The sequence below is a fragment of the Melanaphis sacchari genome, unplaced genomic scaffold, assembly GCF_002803265.2.
Source record: "Melanaphis sacchari strain LSU unplaced genomic scaffold, SCAv2.0 Contig79_pilon_pilon, whole genome shotgun sequence".
Lineage (NCBI taxonomy): Eukaryota > Metazoa > Arthropoda > Insecta > Hemiptera > Aphididae > Melanaphis > Melanaphis sacchari.
In genome coordinates, this window is record NW_020271559.1 from 864,808 (window position 1) to 885,760 (window position 20,953).

At 25.0% G+C, this 20,953-nt stretch overlaps 1 protein-coding gene across 1 annotated transcript; it reads left to right on the top strand.

The window, feature by feature from the left end:
- Positions 1-776: 776 nt before the first annotated feature.
- On the top strand, positions 777-20,623 carry LOC112601554 (vacuolar protein sorting-associated protein 13A-like). Its single transcript, XM_025349244.1, has 56 exons — positions 777-1,012; positions 1,074-1,181; positions 1,246-1,372; positions 1,482-1,653; positions 1,713-1,912; positions 1,991-2,165; positions 2,559-2,684; positions 2,768-2,912; positions 2,966-3,188; positions 3,252-3,467; positions 3,523-3,635; positions 3,698-3,906; positions 3,978-4,144; positions 4,285-4,571; positions 4,737-4,876; positions 6,429-6,564; positions 6,621-6,860; positions 6,931-7,073; positions 7,139-7,322; positions 7,391-7,504; positions 7,567-7,743; positions 7,826-8,164; positions 8,239-8,577; positions 8,658-8,824; positions 8,898-9,220; positions 9,303-9,514; positions 9,600-9,731; positions 9,826-10,162; positions 10,225-10,310; positions 10,390-10,540; positions 10,630-10,729; positions 10,796-10,902; positions 10,974-11,212; positions 11,710-11,774; positions 11,971-12,098; positions 12,163-12,314; positions 12,374-12,585; positions 12,653-12,773; positions 12,843-13,274; positions 13,344-13,694; positions 13,753-13,878; positions 13,948-14,094; positions 14,163-14,444; positions 14,527-14,709; positions 14,765-14,944; positions 15,008-15,142; positions 15,322-15,461; positions 15,535-15,697; positions 18,617-18,807; positions 18,866-19,046; positions 19,119-19,290; positions 19,357-19,477; positions 19,535-19,598; positions 19,656-19,795; positions 19,849-19,975; positions 20,043-20,623. The coding sequence occupies exons 1-56, from the start codon at positions 872-874 to the stop codon at positions 20,181-20,183; spliced, it is 10,029 nt and encodes a 3,342-aa protein (XP_025205029.1). The 5' UTR covers positions 777-871; the 3' UTR covers positions 20,184-20,623.
- Positions 20,624-20,953: the final 330 nt, after the last annotated feature.

The following is a 20,953-nucleotide window of genomic DNA, read 5'->3' on the forward strand; positions in this document are numbered from 1 at the left end:
AATAACACCAATGCTTTTTATTAATATTTCAAACCATGAAGTAGGTAGTACAGAACAAATATATATATATATATATATATATATAGAAAGTACCTACTAACACTTTCTGATTGGCTTATTGGTCATCTAAAATTTATTTGAACATTAAAAATGAAAAATGTGTAGGTATCTTTTATTATCTATAAATTATTTCATCATAGTTAATCATTTAAAAATAATTGCAATGTTATTTAAATGCCAAATGGTAGATAATTTTTTTAAATAAAATATAAATTATACATATTTTACAAAATGTATTGTTATCCTAATTATATACCCTATTTCAAAACTCAATTAAAATATAGTAATTATTTTTTAACATCAATAACAATCTGTAAAACTAATTCTTTTGATTAAAAAAAATATTTTTACTAATGAGTAATGATTAAATGATGAATGCTCTTTAATAAATAATCATTAAATACAAACTAATTTTCTAAATATTTCTAGTTTTAAATTGTTGATTAAATTATTAAGATTACCTACTTAAACTACCTAACTATTAATACTTATTTATTAAATATATAAACATTAATTAAAATTATATTTATAATAAAGTTTATACTTGACGTAGTTTTAACAGATTTATTATTGTATTTTTAAATTCTCTATATTAACTATATATTAGTTCCGAATGACGTCAACGCGCCCGTTCCCACGTGTTTAAACGAATGGATCAATAATGTTCGAACTTTCAAAGCTTCTCACCAGGGTTCACCACATGCATCAGTCTTAAGTTCCATACGGAACTTTTTCGCTTACAATCATTTAAATATAATATGTATATCAAAAATTGAAACTAAATCGCATTTTATGCAAAAATCCTTAAACCATGTTTGAGGGTATTGTTGCATCGTTATTGAACAGATACTTGGGCAAGTATATAGAAGATTTGGACTTGGAAAACTTAAATGTGGGCATATTCGGAGGAAATGTTTTTTTATCTAATTTAAAGTTAAAAACTGAAGCATTGGTAAGGCATTTATATTTATTGATACTTAAATAAAAAATATTATGATCGTTTTTGATTTTAGTATGAGTTTGGATTACCTATAGAAGTGAAAGCTGGATCAATAGGAAAATTCAATGTGAACATACCATGGAATGGACTATCCAGCCAACCAATAGTTATAAAAATTGAAGTATATAATTATAATTTAAATATAAATTTAAAATATATACTGTTATCAATTAATTCAAATTTAGGAAATATTCATAGTCGCCGGGCAAGTTATTGATAGAGAATGGGATACGGAATTGGAAAAACGTTTGGCAAGAGCTGCAAAGAAAAGAATTTTAGAAAGCATAGACAATTTATCAATATTTGGAAATGGTTAGTATGAATATTATAGTAATTAGTTTCTAATAATTAATAGCAGGTACCTTCCTAATATTTTATAATTTTGAAAAATTATATTTTATTTATATGTATACATAATTAGGTTTGATAGAAAATGGCGGGTTTCTTGAAACTCTTATAACAACTATCATGAATAATTTGCAAATTTATATCAGAGGTATTCATATTCGATTTGAAGATTCAGTGACTAATAAAGATTCACCAAGAGCTCTAGGCCTATGTATACAATCAATTTCATTGGAAACAACCAACAAGTTATAGATTATATTTTATTTTAATTTGTTATTAAACTGATATTCTTTTTTAATTTCAGCAAATGGAAACCAATTTTGTCACAGCAACCTGGGCAGACTTCAGTGTATCAAATTGTCAAAATTGATTCTGCTTCATTTTATTGTAATACAATGTGTTCAACTTTATTGTATACTAATAAAACTATGGTATCAGATTGGCAAGATTTAATGAGATCAGGTCTTAATAACTTTAACATTAATGAAGAACCCTTGGAATTTAGTGAGTATTTCTATTTACAAGTTACTTGATATAATACTTGTATATGTAAATTAAATTCATTAATTTTTGTTTGATTAGTATTGAAGCCAGTCGTTTTAAAAATAAAAATTATTGTCAATAAGTCAAATGAAGTCAGAGTTCCTAAATTACTTGTTGACTTTGTTCTCCAAGATGCAGCTTTACAAATGTCTAGGAAACAGTTTGTAGCACTGATGGAAACCACAGAGTTTATGAAATTAGCAGAGATTAATAGGTTAATTAATTTATAATAGATTAATATAAAATATTTATTAAATGCATAACTTTATTATCTATTTATTTCAATTATGCTTATACAAATCATAATTTTTTAAGTCAAAATGCAATTTTATAACAATATATATTATTTGAATAAAATGAGTGAAAATTCAATTGATCAGATAAATAATATATATAAATTAAATATAGTTAGTTATATAGAACAAAAATATTAATATGTAGAGTAGAATAATGTATTAAAATAAGTAATAATAAATATAATAGTAAGCAGATAATCTAACTATGCATATTATAGAACAAAGATATAAAGTTTAATGTATTTACAATCTATTAAGTAAATACATTATATTTACAGTATATTTTAATTGGTTTTCCATGCCTACTATAGATTATATCGGGATGTTCGCCCTACAAATACTGACCTAAAAGATAATAAAAGTTGGTGGATGTATGCCTATAAATGTGTTTTACGACAGAGAGTTACATTTCTATGGAGCAAAATTAAAAAACATAGGTAAATATTCATTTAAATAAATGAAAAATAAAAATAAAATTACATTTGTTTAAGTTTAAATTATTTATTTATGTATGTTTCAGAAAAAATTATAAAAGTTACATAAATGTGTTTAAAAAAGTTCTTGTAAATCCAAATGATACTGAATTAAAAATAGATTTGCAAATGCTTGAAGATGAATTGGATATTTTTAATTTAGTCTTGGCTAGAGAACATGCTAAAATTGAGGTTTGGTACTAACATTTTTTTACAAGAAGTTGTATTAAATTTACTTTAAATAGCTTTGTGAAGAAAATCCGGAAAGTGTTACAATTCAAGAATCTCAGCCAAAATGGTGGGATCCAATAAATGCTAAGCCCAGGTACCGTCTATGTTTAACATCTGATAAATCTAAAACATTTTGGAATTTACTTAGTCAATCAGAAAAAGATCGACTTAATGATTTACTATATAAGACTGGTGGATCAGAAACCCCTAAACATGATAAACCTAAGCAATACATAGGTATGTGTGTAAATTACAATTGTTATTTATTATTAGTACAATAATATAAATTAATTTGTTTAGAACATAAGATAAACTTAACTATAGCTAACTGTCTAGTTAGTTTAATAAGTGGTTCTAACGAATTAATGGTAATTACAATCGGCCATTTAATGAGTAGTCTTGAAACTAGACCATCTGCTAAAGCATATAAGATTTCTACTAGAATTGAAAGTATAAATGTAGAAGCTCCTGTTGAGTATAGTTTGGTTTCAATAATTGATACATGTGCGATGAGAGGTAAATATTTTGTAATTAAATTTAAAATGAATTACTAAACCTATAAATTTACTAGGAAATTCATCAAAATATTTTTTGAGTATTGACTTTGAAAAAAATCCACTCAACTCAGAAGCAGATTATGGATTGAATATTACATCAGAATCAATAGAAGTTGTATATCATGAAGTAAGTTTTTAATTCAAAATTTATTATTTTTATAAAAATTGTCTATATTTTTTTTTATACAGTTTGCCATATCTGCATTACTTAGCTTCTTTTATTACAATCAAAAAATAAACATCGAATCTGCTATTGAAAAGTTTTCCCATACAATTTCTAAAACATTTGTAAAACTATTTAATTCAAACAGACCAGAATCCAAGTTTAGAAAAATTCTATTAAACGTTGATCTTCAATTACCATGTGTTGTACTTCCAGAATTTGGCTCCATTCAAAAGTATGTAATATTTTAATTTAAAATTTGAAATTAATTGAACTTATTTTAAATTATAATGTATTTTATGGTAGGGGTGAAAATATAATGGTGATTGATTTTGGTGGCCTTAAAATCAAAAGCGACTTACAACCAGAAACTATTTGTTTAGACGATGTCACACAAATGGAAATGGAAGAAAAACTCTATGATCGATATCATGTTGATATTGATGGGTTTCAATTAATATTTTGTAATTCAGGTTAATATTTTTTTTTAATTAGGTTCACAATTTTAAAACTCTTATGTTTATATGTTGTATTTTTATAAGTATTACATATTATTATGGTTTAGTTATTAAAATATATTAATATAAATGTGTTTGTATACTGTGATTTTTAGAAAATGATTGGAGAAGTTTAAAAAATCAAATGGATTCAGCATCACACCTTTTGGGAAAGACCATTACACAAATTGTCATATCAAATAGCATAAGACCAGAATACAAACAATTAGCAAAAAGAAAAATTAATATATCTGTACAAAGTGTTAGGCTCAACTTATCTGATCAAAAGGTTGACTCCATTTTAGACTTTATTGAAAATACACCAATACCTACAAACCATATTTCTTTAGCAACATTAAAAAAACATTATAGCGATGATGATGAAATCTATGCATTAGATATGGTTAGTGATCTAAACATTTAATTAAACCTAAGGATATAATTATTGATGTGGTTGTATACACCATCAGACTATATCATACTATATTAATATATTATAATATTTGCTAATACAACACTATAATAACACAACTTTCTAAATTTAAAATAAATTTGATTACTTATATAGATAAGTTTGCATCAAAAGATGGATGAATTACAAGAATTGAAATCTACATTGGCATTGTATCAAAAATTTAAAGGCATTAGTACCAGATCAACCGAGGAAAGAGCAGAAGTAAAAAAAGCATTTAAGGCTGTAGACAAAAGGTAAGTTATGAAAATATTATACTATTTAAACATTATTTAGGTAAAAAATTTCTTTTACTAAACAGTAGTTAAAGTTATGATTTTTAGTAAATTTTTTACAAAAGAATAGGTGAATGATCATACATATTATATTAGGTAGTTCATATAAGTACATTTAGTTGTATAGATATATACCTACTACCTCAATACCTGTAGTCAATATATAGGTATATGTAATATATATTATAATGAACATATATCAATATATTATGTAATAATATGTCATGTTATAACACACGATATTATGCTCTATGTTTTTTAGTTGTCAAAAATTAATTAAATTGATTAGTTATTTATGTATTGTCTTTGCAAGCCTTATTATGATATTCTGACTGGTCAAATTTTCTAAATCAGTGTTTAATATTATTATTAAGAATTAAGCCGAGGGCACCTAGCTAAAACTTAAATTGAACGAGGGTTGAGAACCCCTTTTTGTATATAGGTATTTTAGGAAGTCCCCTACTTTCTACGACTGTATACATTTCAATTTTGTTAAAACATGAAAATGAAGAATTATCTTTCTGGTATGTGTCTTTGGCGATATGTATGAGTGTCTGCTGTCTTAGTCATCTAAACTTCTGGTTAAGTACAAGAGACAATTGCAGATTTCATAGAATATCAACTTACTGGACTTCATGCGGTTCACTAACTACTTTTCTCCTAATTCTGTAATGTTGTTAAATTTTTTTTTTTTAAGATACCTTTTTTATTATTAAAATAATACATTACAATTTGTATAATATACAGAATACAATAGGAAAGTAAATAGTTAAAATAAGTATAAAGAGTAAGAGTTATATCTTCAGTTTTAAGAGAATCGAATGTCTTCTGTCCAATGATATTTCTTAAGGTATCTATCTATTTGAACTTATCATTATGAGGACATCGTACTCGTATATGTTGTTTCCATTTTACTCTTGCATACATGTTGTATAAATAATATAATAGATCGACTAACCAGTAACCAGATTCTTATTATGGTTTATTTATAATTAATATTAGAGAAAATTTATATGTCAAATTTTCAGAATCTGTGTTTGAGTAAATCATTTTTTCTTTATATTTTATCTTACAAATTAAATGAATTTGAAATTATTATATTTTAATATATTATTTAAATTATTCAAATACCAATCTACTTAACTTATTATAAAATAAAATATGAAAAAAACAAAACTTCTCATGAGTACAGATTATAATTTCCGTTGAAAATTTGATAATTTATTTATTTTTTCTAATGTTATCTTTAAATAAGTTATAATCTGTAGTAAGAATTAAGAACTAGATATGTAAGTTAACTATACCATGCATGTATAAGACAGAGATCTTTTAATCTACATCTTAGTTTATTATTAGTAATACTTAACTGATTTTTTTTTAATTTGATTCAATATATATAAATATAAAATAGAATCAAATGGTATCTTTTTAGTAACTTACCTTTTAATTTTTATATCAGAATTGTTTGATTATGAATGAATAACTATAATTTACTATTTTTTTTTTTTTTTAGAAGTATTGTATCATCAGAAATTAGTGATGAGGAATTTGCTGAACTCTGGGCTCGTACAGTTGATTTACCAGGTTTTGATGATAATGTGTCTCCAAATAATACTATAACATCTCTTTTCAGATGTGTCATGGGAGAAGTAGATTTTTTTAAATTAAAATGTTGTATCCTTGTTTATAATTTTTTTTTTTTTAGATTTCTATTAATTTCCATTATTCAAACAATAAAACAGATAATTCATTTCTAAATTTGACATTTAAACGTTTTTGTTGTGATTTGGCAATTATGGAGTATGGACCAGCAGTACAAATGTCAATTGGATCAATTATTTTATCTGATTTACAACATGTTTGTAAAAGTGGTGAATGTGTTCAATTATTTTCAATAACATCCAATTGTTTAGTACAAGAATCTATTAATTTACTTTACAGAAAAGTATATAAGTTTTTTTCATGTATAATTCTTTTAGGTATATAATGCTATAATTGAATACATTTATTTTTAGGTAAAAGCTGATTGTCCTGATTTCAAAAGTCATTTCCATAGCGTAGAAAAGTCTCTTGTATTAGATTTAAATCAAGTATCATTTGTGTTTCATAGGACTGCATTTATAATATTTTACAAATATTTACAATATATTATACAAAAGTGAGTTTTTTAATTTAAGCTGATAATCATTTTTTGACCCTATTTTAAAAATATATCTTTCTTAGATTTTATAGTAGACATATTTTTACATCTTTAACAACTGAAAATATTCAAAATTATGTAAACAATTGTTTTTCTAACCACGATCCACCTGTACCGCAAGGAGCAACAAAGTTTAGTTATTCTGCTAGAATTTCAAATTTAAATGTATTAATTTGTGATACTGGATTAGAATTTTTGGATGTTAAGGTAAATTTTTCTTAAGATGAGTTCCTAAATAGCTTTATAATATTCATTATTGTATATTTGTAAATTAGATTGGTGGCTTAGAAAGTGATTGCACGTTTAAAGCAAATGATCGGATGGTATTTAGATTTTATGTCATGAATATGAGCATTGATGATTTATCTGAAATTACTTTGTATCCTAAGGTAAATTTTAATTTTAATGAATTAAAAAAATATTCAACTATATGAATAAAAATATTTTATAGGTACTATATACAGACGAAGATAAGCTTTTGGAATTTAAATATGTGCGGCATAATCCCAGACTTTATAAAACAAACATTGAAGCACAGAAAGATGATGTAAAATCAGATGGGAGTATTAAATTGTACATAGGACAAGTACATATAACAGTTTTATGCAGTATTTTATTAGATTTTCAAGTATGTGTATGAATATTAATGACTAATAATACAGGTACCAATTTTAGCCTTATTATTAAAATATATATTTTTTTAAATTTAGTATTTCATGGAGCCTATTATTTCTGAAGAACTCGTTGATTTTGGTCGACGTTTACGTAAAGTTTTGTTCCCGTTTACTCCAGATTTTCGAAATGGATGGAAGAGTAAAATGCATCTGTCAATATGTTTACACTTTCCTGTTGTATTATTCCCTCAGAATTGTACCTCTCCCAATGTAATTTTATGCAGTTTAGGAGATCTTACTGTAGAAAACTTTTTTAAAGAGCAATCAAAAAAAGATTATGACAATTTAGATATTGTTGATAATATTTTAATTAATTGGAATGCAATTAATGTATCTAGAGCTATTATGACATTAGATGGAACAGTCGTTACTCAGGTACATCAATAGATAATTAAATATAATAAATAAGTATCTATAGAATAAAAGAATCAATTTTATTTTTGTTATAGGAACCAATGGTAGAACCTTTTGGAATCCGTTTGAACATTAAAAGAAATACTTCAAGCAATCTTTTGTATTGGATGAATGGAGGAATTGATAATGTTCAAATTAATTTGGGACAAAAAGATTTTGCAACATTTTTACAAGTTTGGGCAGATAATTTTGAGTATGGTAATTGTATCGATGAAATATACCATATGATGATACCACACATTTCTGGGATCTTAGAAGATCAAGATTTAAAAAAAATACAAGTGTTTTTCAATCAAGAAATCTCTATTCATGAAATTGATTTCAAATTTTCTATAGATTGTGTTCAAATTGCACTTTTTGCAAATTCAGATGAAGTAAATATATAGCATTTTGATTTATTTTAATAATAAATTAATACATTTTTTTAAATTTTTTAATATTAAAACCTTAACAGATATTAAGTTCTCCAATAAGAGATATAAATCATTCATTGTGTAGATTTTATTTGGATGAAATAAATATCAAGATAGATATGTTTTCAGACGATAGAGTTGTTTTAAATACTACAGTACAACGATGTCTGTTAGAAGACACTAGGAGACATAATAAATCTGAAAAAATGTCAGTATTTTTCAATAATTTAATAGTTTAATAATATTTAAAATGTTTTAATACAAATTAAACTTATTTTTAGGATTTTTGAACCTATTGGTCCATCAGATTCATCTAATGAAGTACATATATCTGTATCAACTCCTCCATTATTTGACTTGTCTTTTGAAAAGACATATTCAGGTGATAGAACAATTCATATTCATTTGGATAAAACAAGATTGAATGTCTCTGTTCCATTTTTTATGGAATTATCACAGTTTGTATTTGACTCTTTACCAACAAAAAGAAAAAATACTGATGGCATCTTGGTATCTCCAATGGTTAATATAGATGGTTATAGGAAATACCGAAATGAAAAGCCATCAGTTGACAGAAAACATTTGAATATTGAAAAACAATCAGGTAAAATTATAACATATAACAATAAATCATTCTAATATAAATTAAGTATTACTAAATAATGAATAGTTTAATTTTTATTTAGCTTTAACAATATCTGTTCGTTTTGGTCGTCCTGAAATAGCAATATTACCTCCTGGAATAGAAGAATTAGATATTCGAGATCAAGTACTTTTATGCCGAACAGAGTTTCTTTTAGATTATGGTCGTCATCCAGGACACGAAGAGCGACTTGTTTGTTCATTATCCAATTTTCATATTTTAGCAGCATCAAAAAAAAGAAGAGCTGAGAAGATGGTATATATATATATTGTATATTATGATATTAATTTTATTAATACACTATTTAATATATGCTGTTTATATTTTTTGAAATACATAGGTTTTGCATCCATGTGACATAGAGTTTTCAAGAACTTTAAAATCAGGAGACCGTGATACAATTGAAATTTTAATTCGTTCTAGTCCACTAAATGTACATTTGTCAACTAGTACAGTTCACATTATTCTCAATGTAATCATTTATTTTTCAATATTTTAAAACTGTTTAAAAGTAAATTGTAAACTAAAAATAATTAGTATAAAATAAATGTTGTTTTATTTTAAAGGTCATAGATTTCATTGAATTAAATTATGATGATCATTTTGATTTTGGTGGTTCATCTTATTGGGAGTTTAAAAACGATGATTTATGGACTCCAAAACCCATTACACCTAGTTATATACCTAACAAAATGGTGTCTAAAGGAACATTTTTTTCATTTTTCTTATCAAAATTTTCTGATACTATAGATGTGAAATCAGAAAATCTTGAACTCTATGTACAAGATATAAATGTATCTTTAGAAATAGAAGAACTGGATTTAGAAGACATTCCTATGATCATGTTAAAATCATCATTAAAGGTTCTAGTAAAAGATTGGTCAGATCAGTTTCATTTAAATGGTATGTATATCAAAGTTTTTGAGTTGTATATAATTATGTTTTATAATATATTTAAATTTTAGGGATTCTAAATTTAAAAGCTTCTTATTATAATTGTAATTTGAGTGTTTGGGAACCATTTATTGAGCCTTGGAATATGACATTGAAAGTATGTAACCAGCAAAAATAAAAAAAATTATTATTAAAAATGGAAAATAAGTATTTTAAATATGTTTTGTAATTTATAGGGTTTTTTGGGAAAGTTTAATTTAAAAAACATTGATCTGGGTGAAATGGTACAATCATCTCATCAATCTATTGCGGAAGGCGAGAGTGAAAGTTCAGATGATGAAAGTGAAGCTGAAATGAAATTTATTAGAAAAATAGTGAAATCGAGGGGTAATTAGTATAGTGTTAATTGTTATTTAATAAATATAAGAGCTTAAAAATTTTTTTTTATAATATAAAAAATAAATATATTTGTGTAGAAACTTCACTTGAAAAATGGTATTCTGATGATTCAGATTCAGATCAGGACACTGGAGTAATGGATAAATTAGCTAAAGCTGTTACACATTTAATTTCTGAGTATGTTAAATAATAGAAACAGCATTTTAAAAGATATGAATTTTAATTTGAACATATTTTATTTAGTGAATTTAGTGATGACGATTTAACAAATTCAGATTCTAGTGATGAAAGTGTAGTTGAACAAGAATCCAGAAATATTATACAAGAGAGAATTTTAAAGAAAAAAAGAAGTAATTTTTTAGAGAAATAATTTATTATAATCAACTTAATTGAGTTTATTTTGACATTAATATGTTTTAAGGTGAATCTAGTGATTCTGGTTTAGAACATGATTCCGAAGAACTAGAAACATCAACATATATAATTATTGAAACAGAAAGGCTAGAAGTATCTTTTACTCCAGCTAATATATCTGTTATTGACACATTGATAAAATCATTGTATAATCCAAAAACTGATGATTGTGATTCAACTGAAAGTTTTGTTCTTGTTAACGACTTAGCAGTGAGATCTATTATTATGTTGTATCAAAAAACTGAGGTAAATAATATATATTTCATTATATTTATATGATAATTAAAAATGAATAATTGGGTACACAAATGAAGAATAATATTTGAATGATAAATGTTAATATGTTATAGATAAGTACCTGCATTTTTAAATTCATAGTATAAATATTTGTTATTTAATTAATTATTTACATAATAAATTACCTACAAAACTATTAAAATTTATTTTGATTATTTAAAATTTGTATAATATTCACATTATAGAAGACCTCATACTTTGTCATTACAGTTAAAATTTAATTTTATAAAAGTTATAAATAATCCAAATAAGTATAATGACTAAAAAAACTTACAATCAAATAGAATTAACCTTTTGAAATACAATAAAATTTAAAAATTATAGTTTTTTTTCACCTTAATATTAATAGCATGTTTATTGAAAAATTTAAAAACATATTTCAGTTGGATAAACTATTTGAGTTTTTAATTCATAAAATTTAGTTAATTCGTGTATTTATGTTTCAGAGAGGATTAGAAAAAATCTTAGAAGCTATTGATGGATCTAGAACATCTTCAATATCAAGACAAAGGTTAGATAAAATAATGTAAAACTGTATAAGTGTGACTGAAATTATTTTTTAAATTTTATAATATAATTGCATAATATTTAGTACATATTTCTGTCTACTATCTATATGGATTATTTTATAAACTACAGCAATATAAAATTCTGTTAATCTAGGAATTTGAGATTTTGATCTATAAAATTATATTTTTTTTTTCTAGTATGTCTAATGATTGTACTTTTGTTAATAATTTGACCAAAAAAAATAATTACAATAACATTGATGACAATTCTAGTGAAATGATGTACAAGAAAATTACTGACTATCAACTTAACATAAAAGTTGAAGGTAAAATTAAATTTATTATTTATAAAAAAAAAAATGTATGTTATAAAAAAATAAAAATTTACAGGTTTTGATGACTTGATTGTGGTTTGTCCTAAACGTACATGTAATAAACTACATGCTCTTTCTCCTATAAAAAATGACACACGGTATTGGATTATGTTATCTGTAGTGTCAAAAAAGCTGAGCCACATAATAACAATAAGATCACCTCTCATGGTATACAATTATATTAATAATTTTATTTCATAATTTTTAATGACTGATTTATGTTTTAGTTGAAAAATGATACATCATATCCTTTAATGATTCATTATAATCACACAGAAGCAATAGATACTTTTGAAATGGATTCTGGAGTTGTAGAAGAGTCTGACAATCCTTTTGAATCTATATGTACTTTGGCAATTCTTGAAGCTGGATCAGTTTTTAATGTACCAATAGCTTTAGCATATCATTCGAAATTGTTCTTATCTCCTGCTAATTTGCAGTAAGTTAAAGTACCTATAAAAAGCCTGTATTTATTGAGTAATATTTTCTTGAAACAATTATTTTAGAAACTATCTTGTAAGTGATAGTGGTGTTTGGTGGCCAGATTTGTCAGTTGATACTAGTTGTGTAAAAGAATTAGTATGTGCCACATCTAAAGCTGATGATCAACCAAATTTTTCTGTTCGGGTTAGAACATGATACACTTATTTAATTGTTGTCTGTTAATTATTATTACATAATATTAATCATATTTAGGTTGTTTGTGAGGAAGGAGAACCAGTATTTAATCGTGCTTCAAGATCAGTTCCAAATTATACACTAAGAGCAGTTCCACCAGTGGTCATACATAATTTTCTACCATTTGCAATAGAATTTAGTTTCCCGAATTTCAAACACCATATTGAAGCTTCTGAGAAGATTGATGTTTATATGTTAAATATTACACATAGAGTTTTAAAAACTGATTTAATTGTACCATCATATCTTGGTATATCTTGGTCCGGAAGCTTTAGCTTACGAAAAGATATGAATGAAAAAACTGTTAACATGAGTACTGAACATGACACTGATGGTGGTAACAAGCATTTAAAAATCGCAATAAAAATTACTAATGAAGATTCTTGTCGTATTTTTATACATTCACCATATTGGATCGTAAATAAGACAGGACTACCATTACAATTAAGGGTAATATTAAAATTTATTTTTACTGAGATTTGAAAGTGACATGTGGATCAATAATATTTCATATTTTAGGGTTCACGATCAGATATTGTGTATGAATCACACACTGAAGAACCAATTTTGTTTTCTTACAAACACTTAAAAAAGAGATACATAAAACTTAGGGCATATCATTCAAATTGGTCTTCAGCATTTTCAATGGATACAGTATACTGCCCCGGACTTGTAATTTGTAAAGATAAAGAGCGACAGAAAAAATATAGAATTTTAATGAAGCCAGTTTTATCTCACTTATGTCCTCATTTAACAACAATTGTTACATTTTTACCTAATTTCTCTGTAGTAAATTGTTCCAGCAGAAGTTTACGTTTCATGGAGGATAATCAAGAAGCAGATTTATGGACAGACATTTTACAAGGACAGGTATTATCAAATTAAATTTATAAATAGTTTTAATAATAATGTTATTTTATTATTGAAGACATTGCCATTTTGGCCTGAAACTGATACAATGAGGATGTTTGTTAAATTTCGAGATAGTAAATTTGGATCACAACATTTTTCAATTACAAAAGAACAACAGACCGTTCTTAGAATGGATAAAGGAGTAAAAATTATAACATTTATAGTAACATTAAAGTTATATAAGGTAAAAATAATATGTTTTTTTCTTTAGCGAGCTCTTGTAGTTAAAATAACAGGTGGTGGTGAAAGTCCGTTTTTAATAAGTTTTCACAAATTCCGTCAAAATGATGCTCCAGTAAGAGTTGACAATATGTGTAATGAAATTTTTCTAAAAATTCATCAAAAAAATTTGGGTCAAGTATGTGTATGCTTTTTTCTTAAAGTTATTACACTATATAAATAATTAACAAATTCCTAATTATCTAGGTAATATTACTAAAACCTAATCACTCTATATTATATACTTGGGATGATCCTACTGAAGAACGTGTGCTTTATTGGAATGTATGTAGCAATAAATCTAAAGGTTTTGTTGCAAAGTATGAAAAAGATGGATTTGGACAAGAAATAATAAGTTTCCGTCAAATAAAACCACCCGAAACTGCAAACAACAATTTAAATTTAATTAAATTAATTACAAATCAACCTCTCGAACTGATTGACACAAATAATACTGAAACTTCAGATTCTGATGAGCAACATTCTACAGTAAAATATTTTGAATAAATATTATAGTTTTTTTTTTATACATTTTTTTATAATATTTCGATTGATTAATAATTTGATTTAGTTAACTAGAACCAAGAAAGCTAAGGTTGTAGTTTACTGGGTTAGTTATATTGATGCCACAGGTCAAAGAGTATTGCTTTTTACCCAAGACGAAAAAATAGCGTCTACAGCGCGTAAAAATATTGAAAATAATAATTCTAGTATTGACATAATTGTATCCATGGAAGGACTGGGATTATCATTGGTATGATATGCTTAATATTTTAAGTAATTGTTTTTTCATTAGTTTTGTGTTTTAGAGTACTTCTCATGGTGTCCACACAGAGGAAATAGCCTATGTTAGTTTAATAGATTCAGCTTCTGAATGGATGGTGAGAGTAGGAAATGTTTGGAAACCTTTTACAGTCGAACTAGCATGTTGGTTAGAAGATATGTGGAAAAATGATAATAAAAAAGCACATTTAAAAGATTATATCCACGTAATAAAATTATATACAGTTTTTCAAACTTCCAACATATATTTTTAATTAATGTTTTAAAAGGTGGATTTTGATAAAATGCAAATGATAAAACCGTTCTTTGGACAACTAAGTCGTTCGTATAACCCTGCTGCACGGGCCCGATGTAAAATGACTTCAAAAAGTACTACTATGTCCTTCAAAATTCATAGAATTCAAGTACGGTTAAAATTTATTTATATTTAAATCAAATGTTTTCAAAACAAAATAATTAATATAATATACTATGTACTATGTAGTATGTTTACAAAACTATTAATATTGATAAAGATTAAAAAAAAAGAACAATTGATTATTATTTTATTAAATTTTTAATGCATATTATTATAATTCTATAGTTGGACAATCAGTTATCGAATTGTACGTTTAAAACTGCTTTGTATCAAACATCTGGATTTAAGACATCTCAATGTGGGAAATCATTTTTAGAATTATCATATACTAAAACATCAATTTCTAATCATTTAGATGTTTACAAGTATGTAAAACTTTTACCATTTCTAATTAATCAAAAAAGTAAAATAATAACTATATTTTTAAAATTACTTTAGATATTTTAATATAAGTTTACAAGATTTTACTCTACAACTTGATCGAACATTTGTGGTTAGTATGCATAAAACTTTGTCACCATTTCTGGCAGTTTTTAATTGCCCATTAGATGCAAGATTCAGACAAGATGTAAGTTCACTTCATGCACCTAATATACCACCGGTAAGGATTAAGAGCATTTAATTTGTAATCATCAGTGGTTAAAGTAGAAAAATGTTGAGGGGGGACTAAAGTCATCAAAAATTGAGGAGCGTTCCTGAGTTTTTTTTTTCAAAGTCTATATCTAACCAAACTTTTTTAAGAAACCTACTAGGTATAAACCTCTATAATTTGTTTCTTTTACACTCCTTTGTTCATAAAAAATGTTGTTAATAGTATGTAAAATCAAATTTTTTCTCAAGAAAAATGATTTTAAACATATAATGTCTGCTAAGTAAAAAATAAATTGCAATTATTGTCTGAAATTTAAAAAAAAAATGTATTAATATTTTAGTTTTAAATGTTTCATTAAAAAAACAAATAAAAAATAATTTATAGTAAATATCACTATTCATATTCTTTCAGTTTAATAATTTATTTATATTATAATTATTAAATCACATATTATAAGCTATATAAATATTATTTATAAATACAAGAGTATATTTTTTAAGTATAGGTAACTAATTATTCAAACATCACCATAGAGATGTATAAGATGCTTCTTCGTCTTTTTTCTTTTTGGACAACATTGTTCATCTGCATTTCTTTTCCCTGATATAATATCCAAGTTTTAATATAGATGTTAGGATTTAATTTATCAATTGGTGGTTCAGTATAATAAATGAAAGCTACTGATGAAATATGATCATTAGTCAACTGACTTCTTTTTGAAAAAACAATTTCGTTCGTTTTAATAATCGCGCTTATTGTACACGTTCCCATCTTCAGAAACGTGGAGATTATTCGCGTGAAATAAAATATGTTTAAATTCGGTTTTTAATAATTATGTTTGTCCGCGTAAATCATTTAATAAATTATTAAAATTAACATGCAATATACATTTACGATAAATTTCTTTTTAAGCGTCTCTCCAGACTTTGGAGACTTAAATTAAAGGGGACGCATAATATTACCGTAAATAAGAATTCCCCTGCACTTTAACCACTGGTAAACATTATTTTATTAACTTACATGTTATCTGGATTATCTGTATAGATTAATGACTTATTAAATTACCAATGATTTTGCCTATTTTTTCTCTCAACAATGTATTCGAGATAATCAATTTTGTTTTGAAAGAAAACAAAAAATTCAAATTTATGAATGGCAATTATTAGGTAGATAACTAGGTTATGAAATAATGGGAATAAAATTAATAATTTTGTTATTGTTATATCATTCAATTCTTACCTAGTTAATAATTATTATGGTTTGTTTATCAGAAATATTTTTTGTCTCTCATAAGATTTAATTAAATTGATTTTTTTCACATTGATGAGATTTTGTTGTCAATTTGTGATATTAATTCAAAGTAATAACTATAATAACTAGGGCTAGGATTTTAATGACCTAAAAAACCTAAAAAAATTACCTAATAAAAACTAAAAAAATGATCAAAAAAAAAAAAAATGACTCAATAAGAAAAAATGATCTCATAAAATGATCGAAAAAAATATAATTATATTAATAAATTAATAAATAATAATTATTATTTATAAGTATACAAATAAATTTATCTTCTGGTATAATAGCGAATATCATACGTATAATGAACAGATATAGGCACGTTAAATTTAATAATAAATTGATGAAGATAACACGTAATCGAACATTATTATCGATTATTGCGCTGTTAATCTAACGAGTATATTTTATATTATACATATAAACGATTGGTATTTTGAAGTAATAAATATTTTTAGAAAATATGTTTATGATTTTATTTTAATGTTGTATCTTTATATGTTTGTACAATAACTTATAACAATCAATAACGATCATTTAAAATTTAAAAAAATTAAAAATTAATAATAATATAACCCAGATTTCAATAAAGTATAAAAAAATGACCGTAAAATTGAAAAAATGATCTAAAAATGCTAAAAATGACCCTAAATTCAAAAAAGTACAAAAATATGCAAAATAAAAACTATATATTTTAACTCGTAGATGACCAAATCACATTTTATGCTTGAAAAGCTATATTCTGTAAAAAAAAAAAAAAATGCAAAATCCTATACTATCCTAGCCCTGCAGTAATAACTATATTATTTTCAACTCTGTTTGCCTGTGCCAATAAATTGTATCCATGTATTTTTATTTATTTTGAAAATTATGCAAAATAATGGTTATTTTAAGTAATACATAAAACACCATAGTCCAATAAATTCTCTATTGAAAAAGAGCTGGCAAAGAAGCACATAATGTAATTATTTCAATATCATTGCCAATTTTAAACACCATAATATACTTACTATACTTAGATGCAACTAACGCAATTTACTTACACATTAACAATGAATGGCACTCGTACTTGCGAAATGTTAACACCAAACTTAATAAAAAATAAAAAGTATCAATCTTTGGCATAATCCTGAATTTATTAGAAAAGTAAAAACCATAATATCCCGACTTCAGATTAGATGTACACATATAAAGCATAGCTTCTCGATTAGTTAAAGCAAATCTACATTATGTGACTCATGCGGCGTTCTTCTAAATGTTAACCATCGATTGTCGAAAATTCCATATTACCACAATTAATTCCACATATCAGAACAAATTTACCAAGTTCTAAGATCAATCCTTCACAACTTAAGTTCATTTTTTAATAAAATCGAATTGTATAAGTCAACTGAAAAAAAAAAATATAAATAATTTTTTTTTATTTTTTTTTTTTTTATTAGCTTTTAGTATGTAACTATAATAGCTCAACAATTATTAACTTAAATATAAATAATAAAATGCACATATTACTAATGGCTAAATCATCAACGTATTTAAGATTAAAAAAAAAAAAATTGATATTGGTAGTCTGGATAATATGTAATTACCTCATTATTTATGATATTATCAATGAAATTAATGAATATATTTTAGGGTAGAAAATCTGGAAAGGTGTTCATTGAATATTTCCATTGTTCTCCATTTAATGTACAGTTAAGTTTTTCGGCTAAAGTACCCGAACTCAGCCCGTTGAAGAGCTCCAATAGTTTTGCGACAGATGCTCTTTTGTATATACTTGATGGCCATTCGAACCGTTTAAGTGATATAAAAGCCGTAAATCTCAAGTATGATTTGGTAATTGTTTGTTGTAAATTATATTAATACTCCGTTTAAATATTTTAGTGTGAATAGCTTAACACGAAAAGGAATTTATAAAGATTCATTTAATTCAATGTTTAGTTATGCATTGAAATATTACGCACGGCAGTTATTAAAACAATGTCATGTTTCTATTTTTAATTTGGATGTATTAGAAAACATTTACGAAATTAATGAAATTCAAATTGAAGAACCAAATATTGATGTAAGCAGAATATTATTCATTCTTTAACACTAAATATCAAATTATTGTATTATTAAACTTTTATTTTTACAGGAATACTTAGGGCCTTTTTTGAGTGAAGAACAAGATTCATTAACATCTATTGAAAGTGAAGATAAATGGAATTTTGAGGAACCATTGCCAGAACGAATGATTTCTGCTCACAAAGGAACAGAAATGTCTGTTTTGTTATCTATGTCTGGTGCAATACAAAGACCTCATATTGGTGAGTAGAATTCGTATTGTTTATATAGATTGCATTATGATAATTCATTTAACATAAAATATTAAGGTGGAGAGGATGAGAATGCTGCAGATTCGTTCTTTAGAGGACCCGGTCGGAACTTACTGGCAGTCCTGTCTAAATCAAACGTTTCCGACAAGGTGTCAATGGCTTATGATGGAGTTAAAAGGTATTATATATAAAATTATTTACAAATTTATTGAAAAAACATATTGTATGATTTTAGAATTATTGAATCGGGAGAAGAAGTAGTAATGCGTACACGAATTCCAAGATATGTCAATCCAATGGTTTGTTGTGTAAATTATTTCTAATAAAATATTTAAAAAGTAAAATAAATGTTTTAGGGAATGAAAAGCTATTCTATGTATGAAGCTGTGGGTCTACATTTGTTTAAAATGTTGAGTCGTTCTTTATCAAATGATGGTTATTGGGCGCACGTGAGTTTCCTTCCAGAGGGTAAAAAAGTCTTACTTATTACATTAAGGTACGTATAATTTAATATTAAAAATGGTTTTATTAATTTAAACATTATTTTAGACGAGTAATTTTAGCTGAAAAATACCGCACTAAAGGACCATGGGAAATTGAATGGAGTATTTATATTGATAACATTATAGATGTACCAACAATTGAAGAAAATAAATTAATTTTCAAAGTTCGGCAAGTGAGTAAATTTAAAAATAATGATTTTAAAGATTAAAACACTTATTTTAATTTTATTTTTTGTATAGGATGAACATCATTCGAGTTATTTTTTCCGCGGAGATGAAAAATGTATTGAATACAACGATAAAACAACATTGCAATGGATTAAGAATAAAATTCAACAAGTTATGGTTTTAGGATATGAGGATAAGCCTCTCAATCCTTAAATATTAATATTAGTTATAATAATCAAAACGTATACACAAATAATATTAGAATATAGTTTAGAATAATTTTTTAGATACCTAAAACAATTTAATAATATCAATGTTTAGCACCGTTGAATAATAACAATGTAGGTATGAATAATCCAAAGTACTATGTAGTATACTTTCATTGTTTTTAAAAATAAACTTGGCCGAAAAGTATAATAAAACATTAAAACTATAATCACATACACGTATATTTTGGTATCTATCTATGTTTTTAAAATTAATAATAGTCAAACCTTTATAATGTATGTGTGTAATTTACTTAACTAAACTTGATGAACTTTATGTATGGATCTAGTATGTATATCCTATTTATTTTGTATTGAATATTTAAGTATTGATGAAAAACCATACCTATCTATATTCTATATCTTATAACTTACATGCCAAAAGTTACTTTTAACGATTTAATTTATTTCCAAACGGTTGTTGTTAATTGATTCAAAAATTAATTAACCATATATAATATAACATACCTATTATATGAAATAAACTATAAATTATTCTTCTCTACTTGGTAACATTATTTATTCCTTGGTCTAGTATTTTTTTTATCAACATTTAGTGTTGTAAACATTTTTTATAATTTTCAATGTATTGATTTGTGTTTGATTACTTTTACTGGTAATATTAAATAAACTTGTCTGACGAATATATTTTATTGCTTACGTAGTTAGGCTTATTAAATACAATTTTAATAGTTAATGTAAATCAGAGTACACATT

What these genes read in the sequence shown, in the direction of transcription:
- LOC112601554 (XM_025349244.1), top strand. Translation starts at nt 872, where the DNA reads ATGTTTGAGGGTATTGTTGCATCGTTATTGAACAGATACTTGGGCAAG. An exon ending in TGATACATGTGCGATGAGAG is followed by an intron (nt 3,468 to 3,522) that starts GTAAATATTTTG and finishes TAAATTTACTAG; the next exon opens with GAAATTCATCAAAATATTTT. An exon ending in TAGAAGTTGTATATCATGAA is followed by an intron (nt 3,636 to 3,697) that starts GTAAGTTTTTAA and finishes TTTTTTATACAG; the next exon opens with TTTGCCATATCTGCATTACT.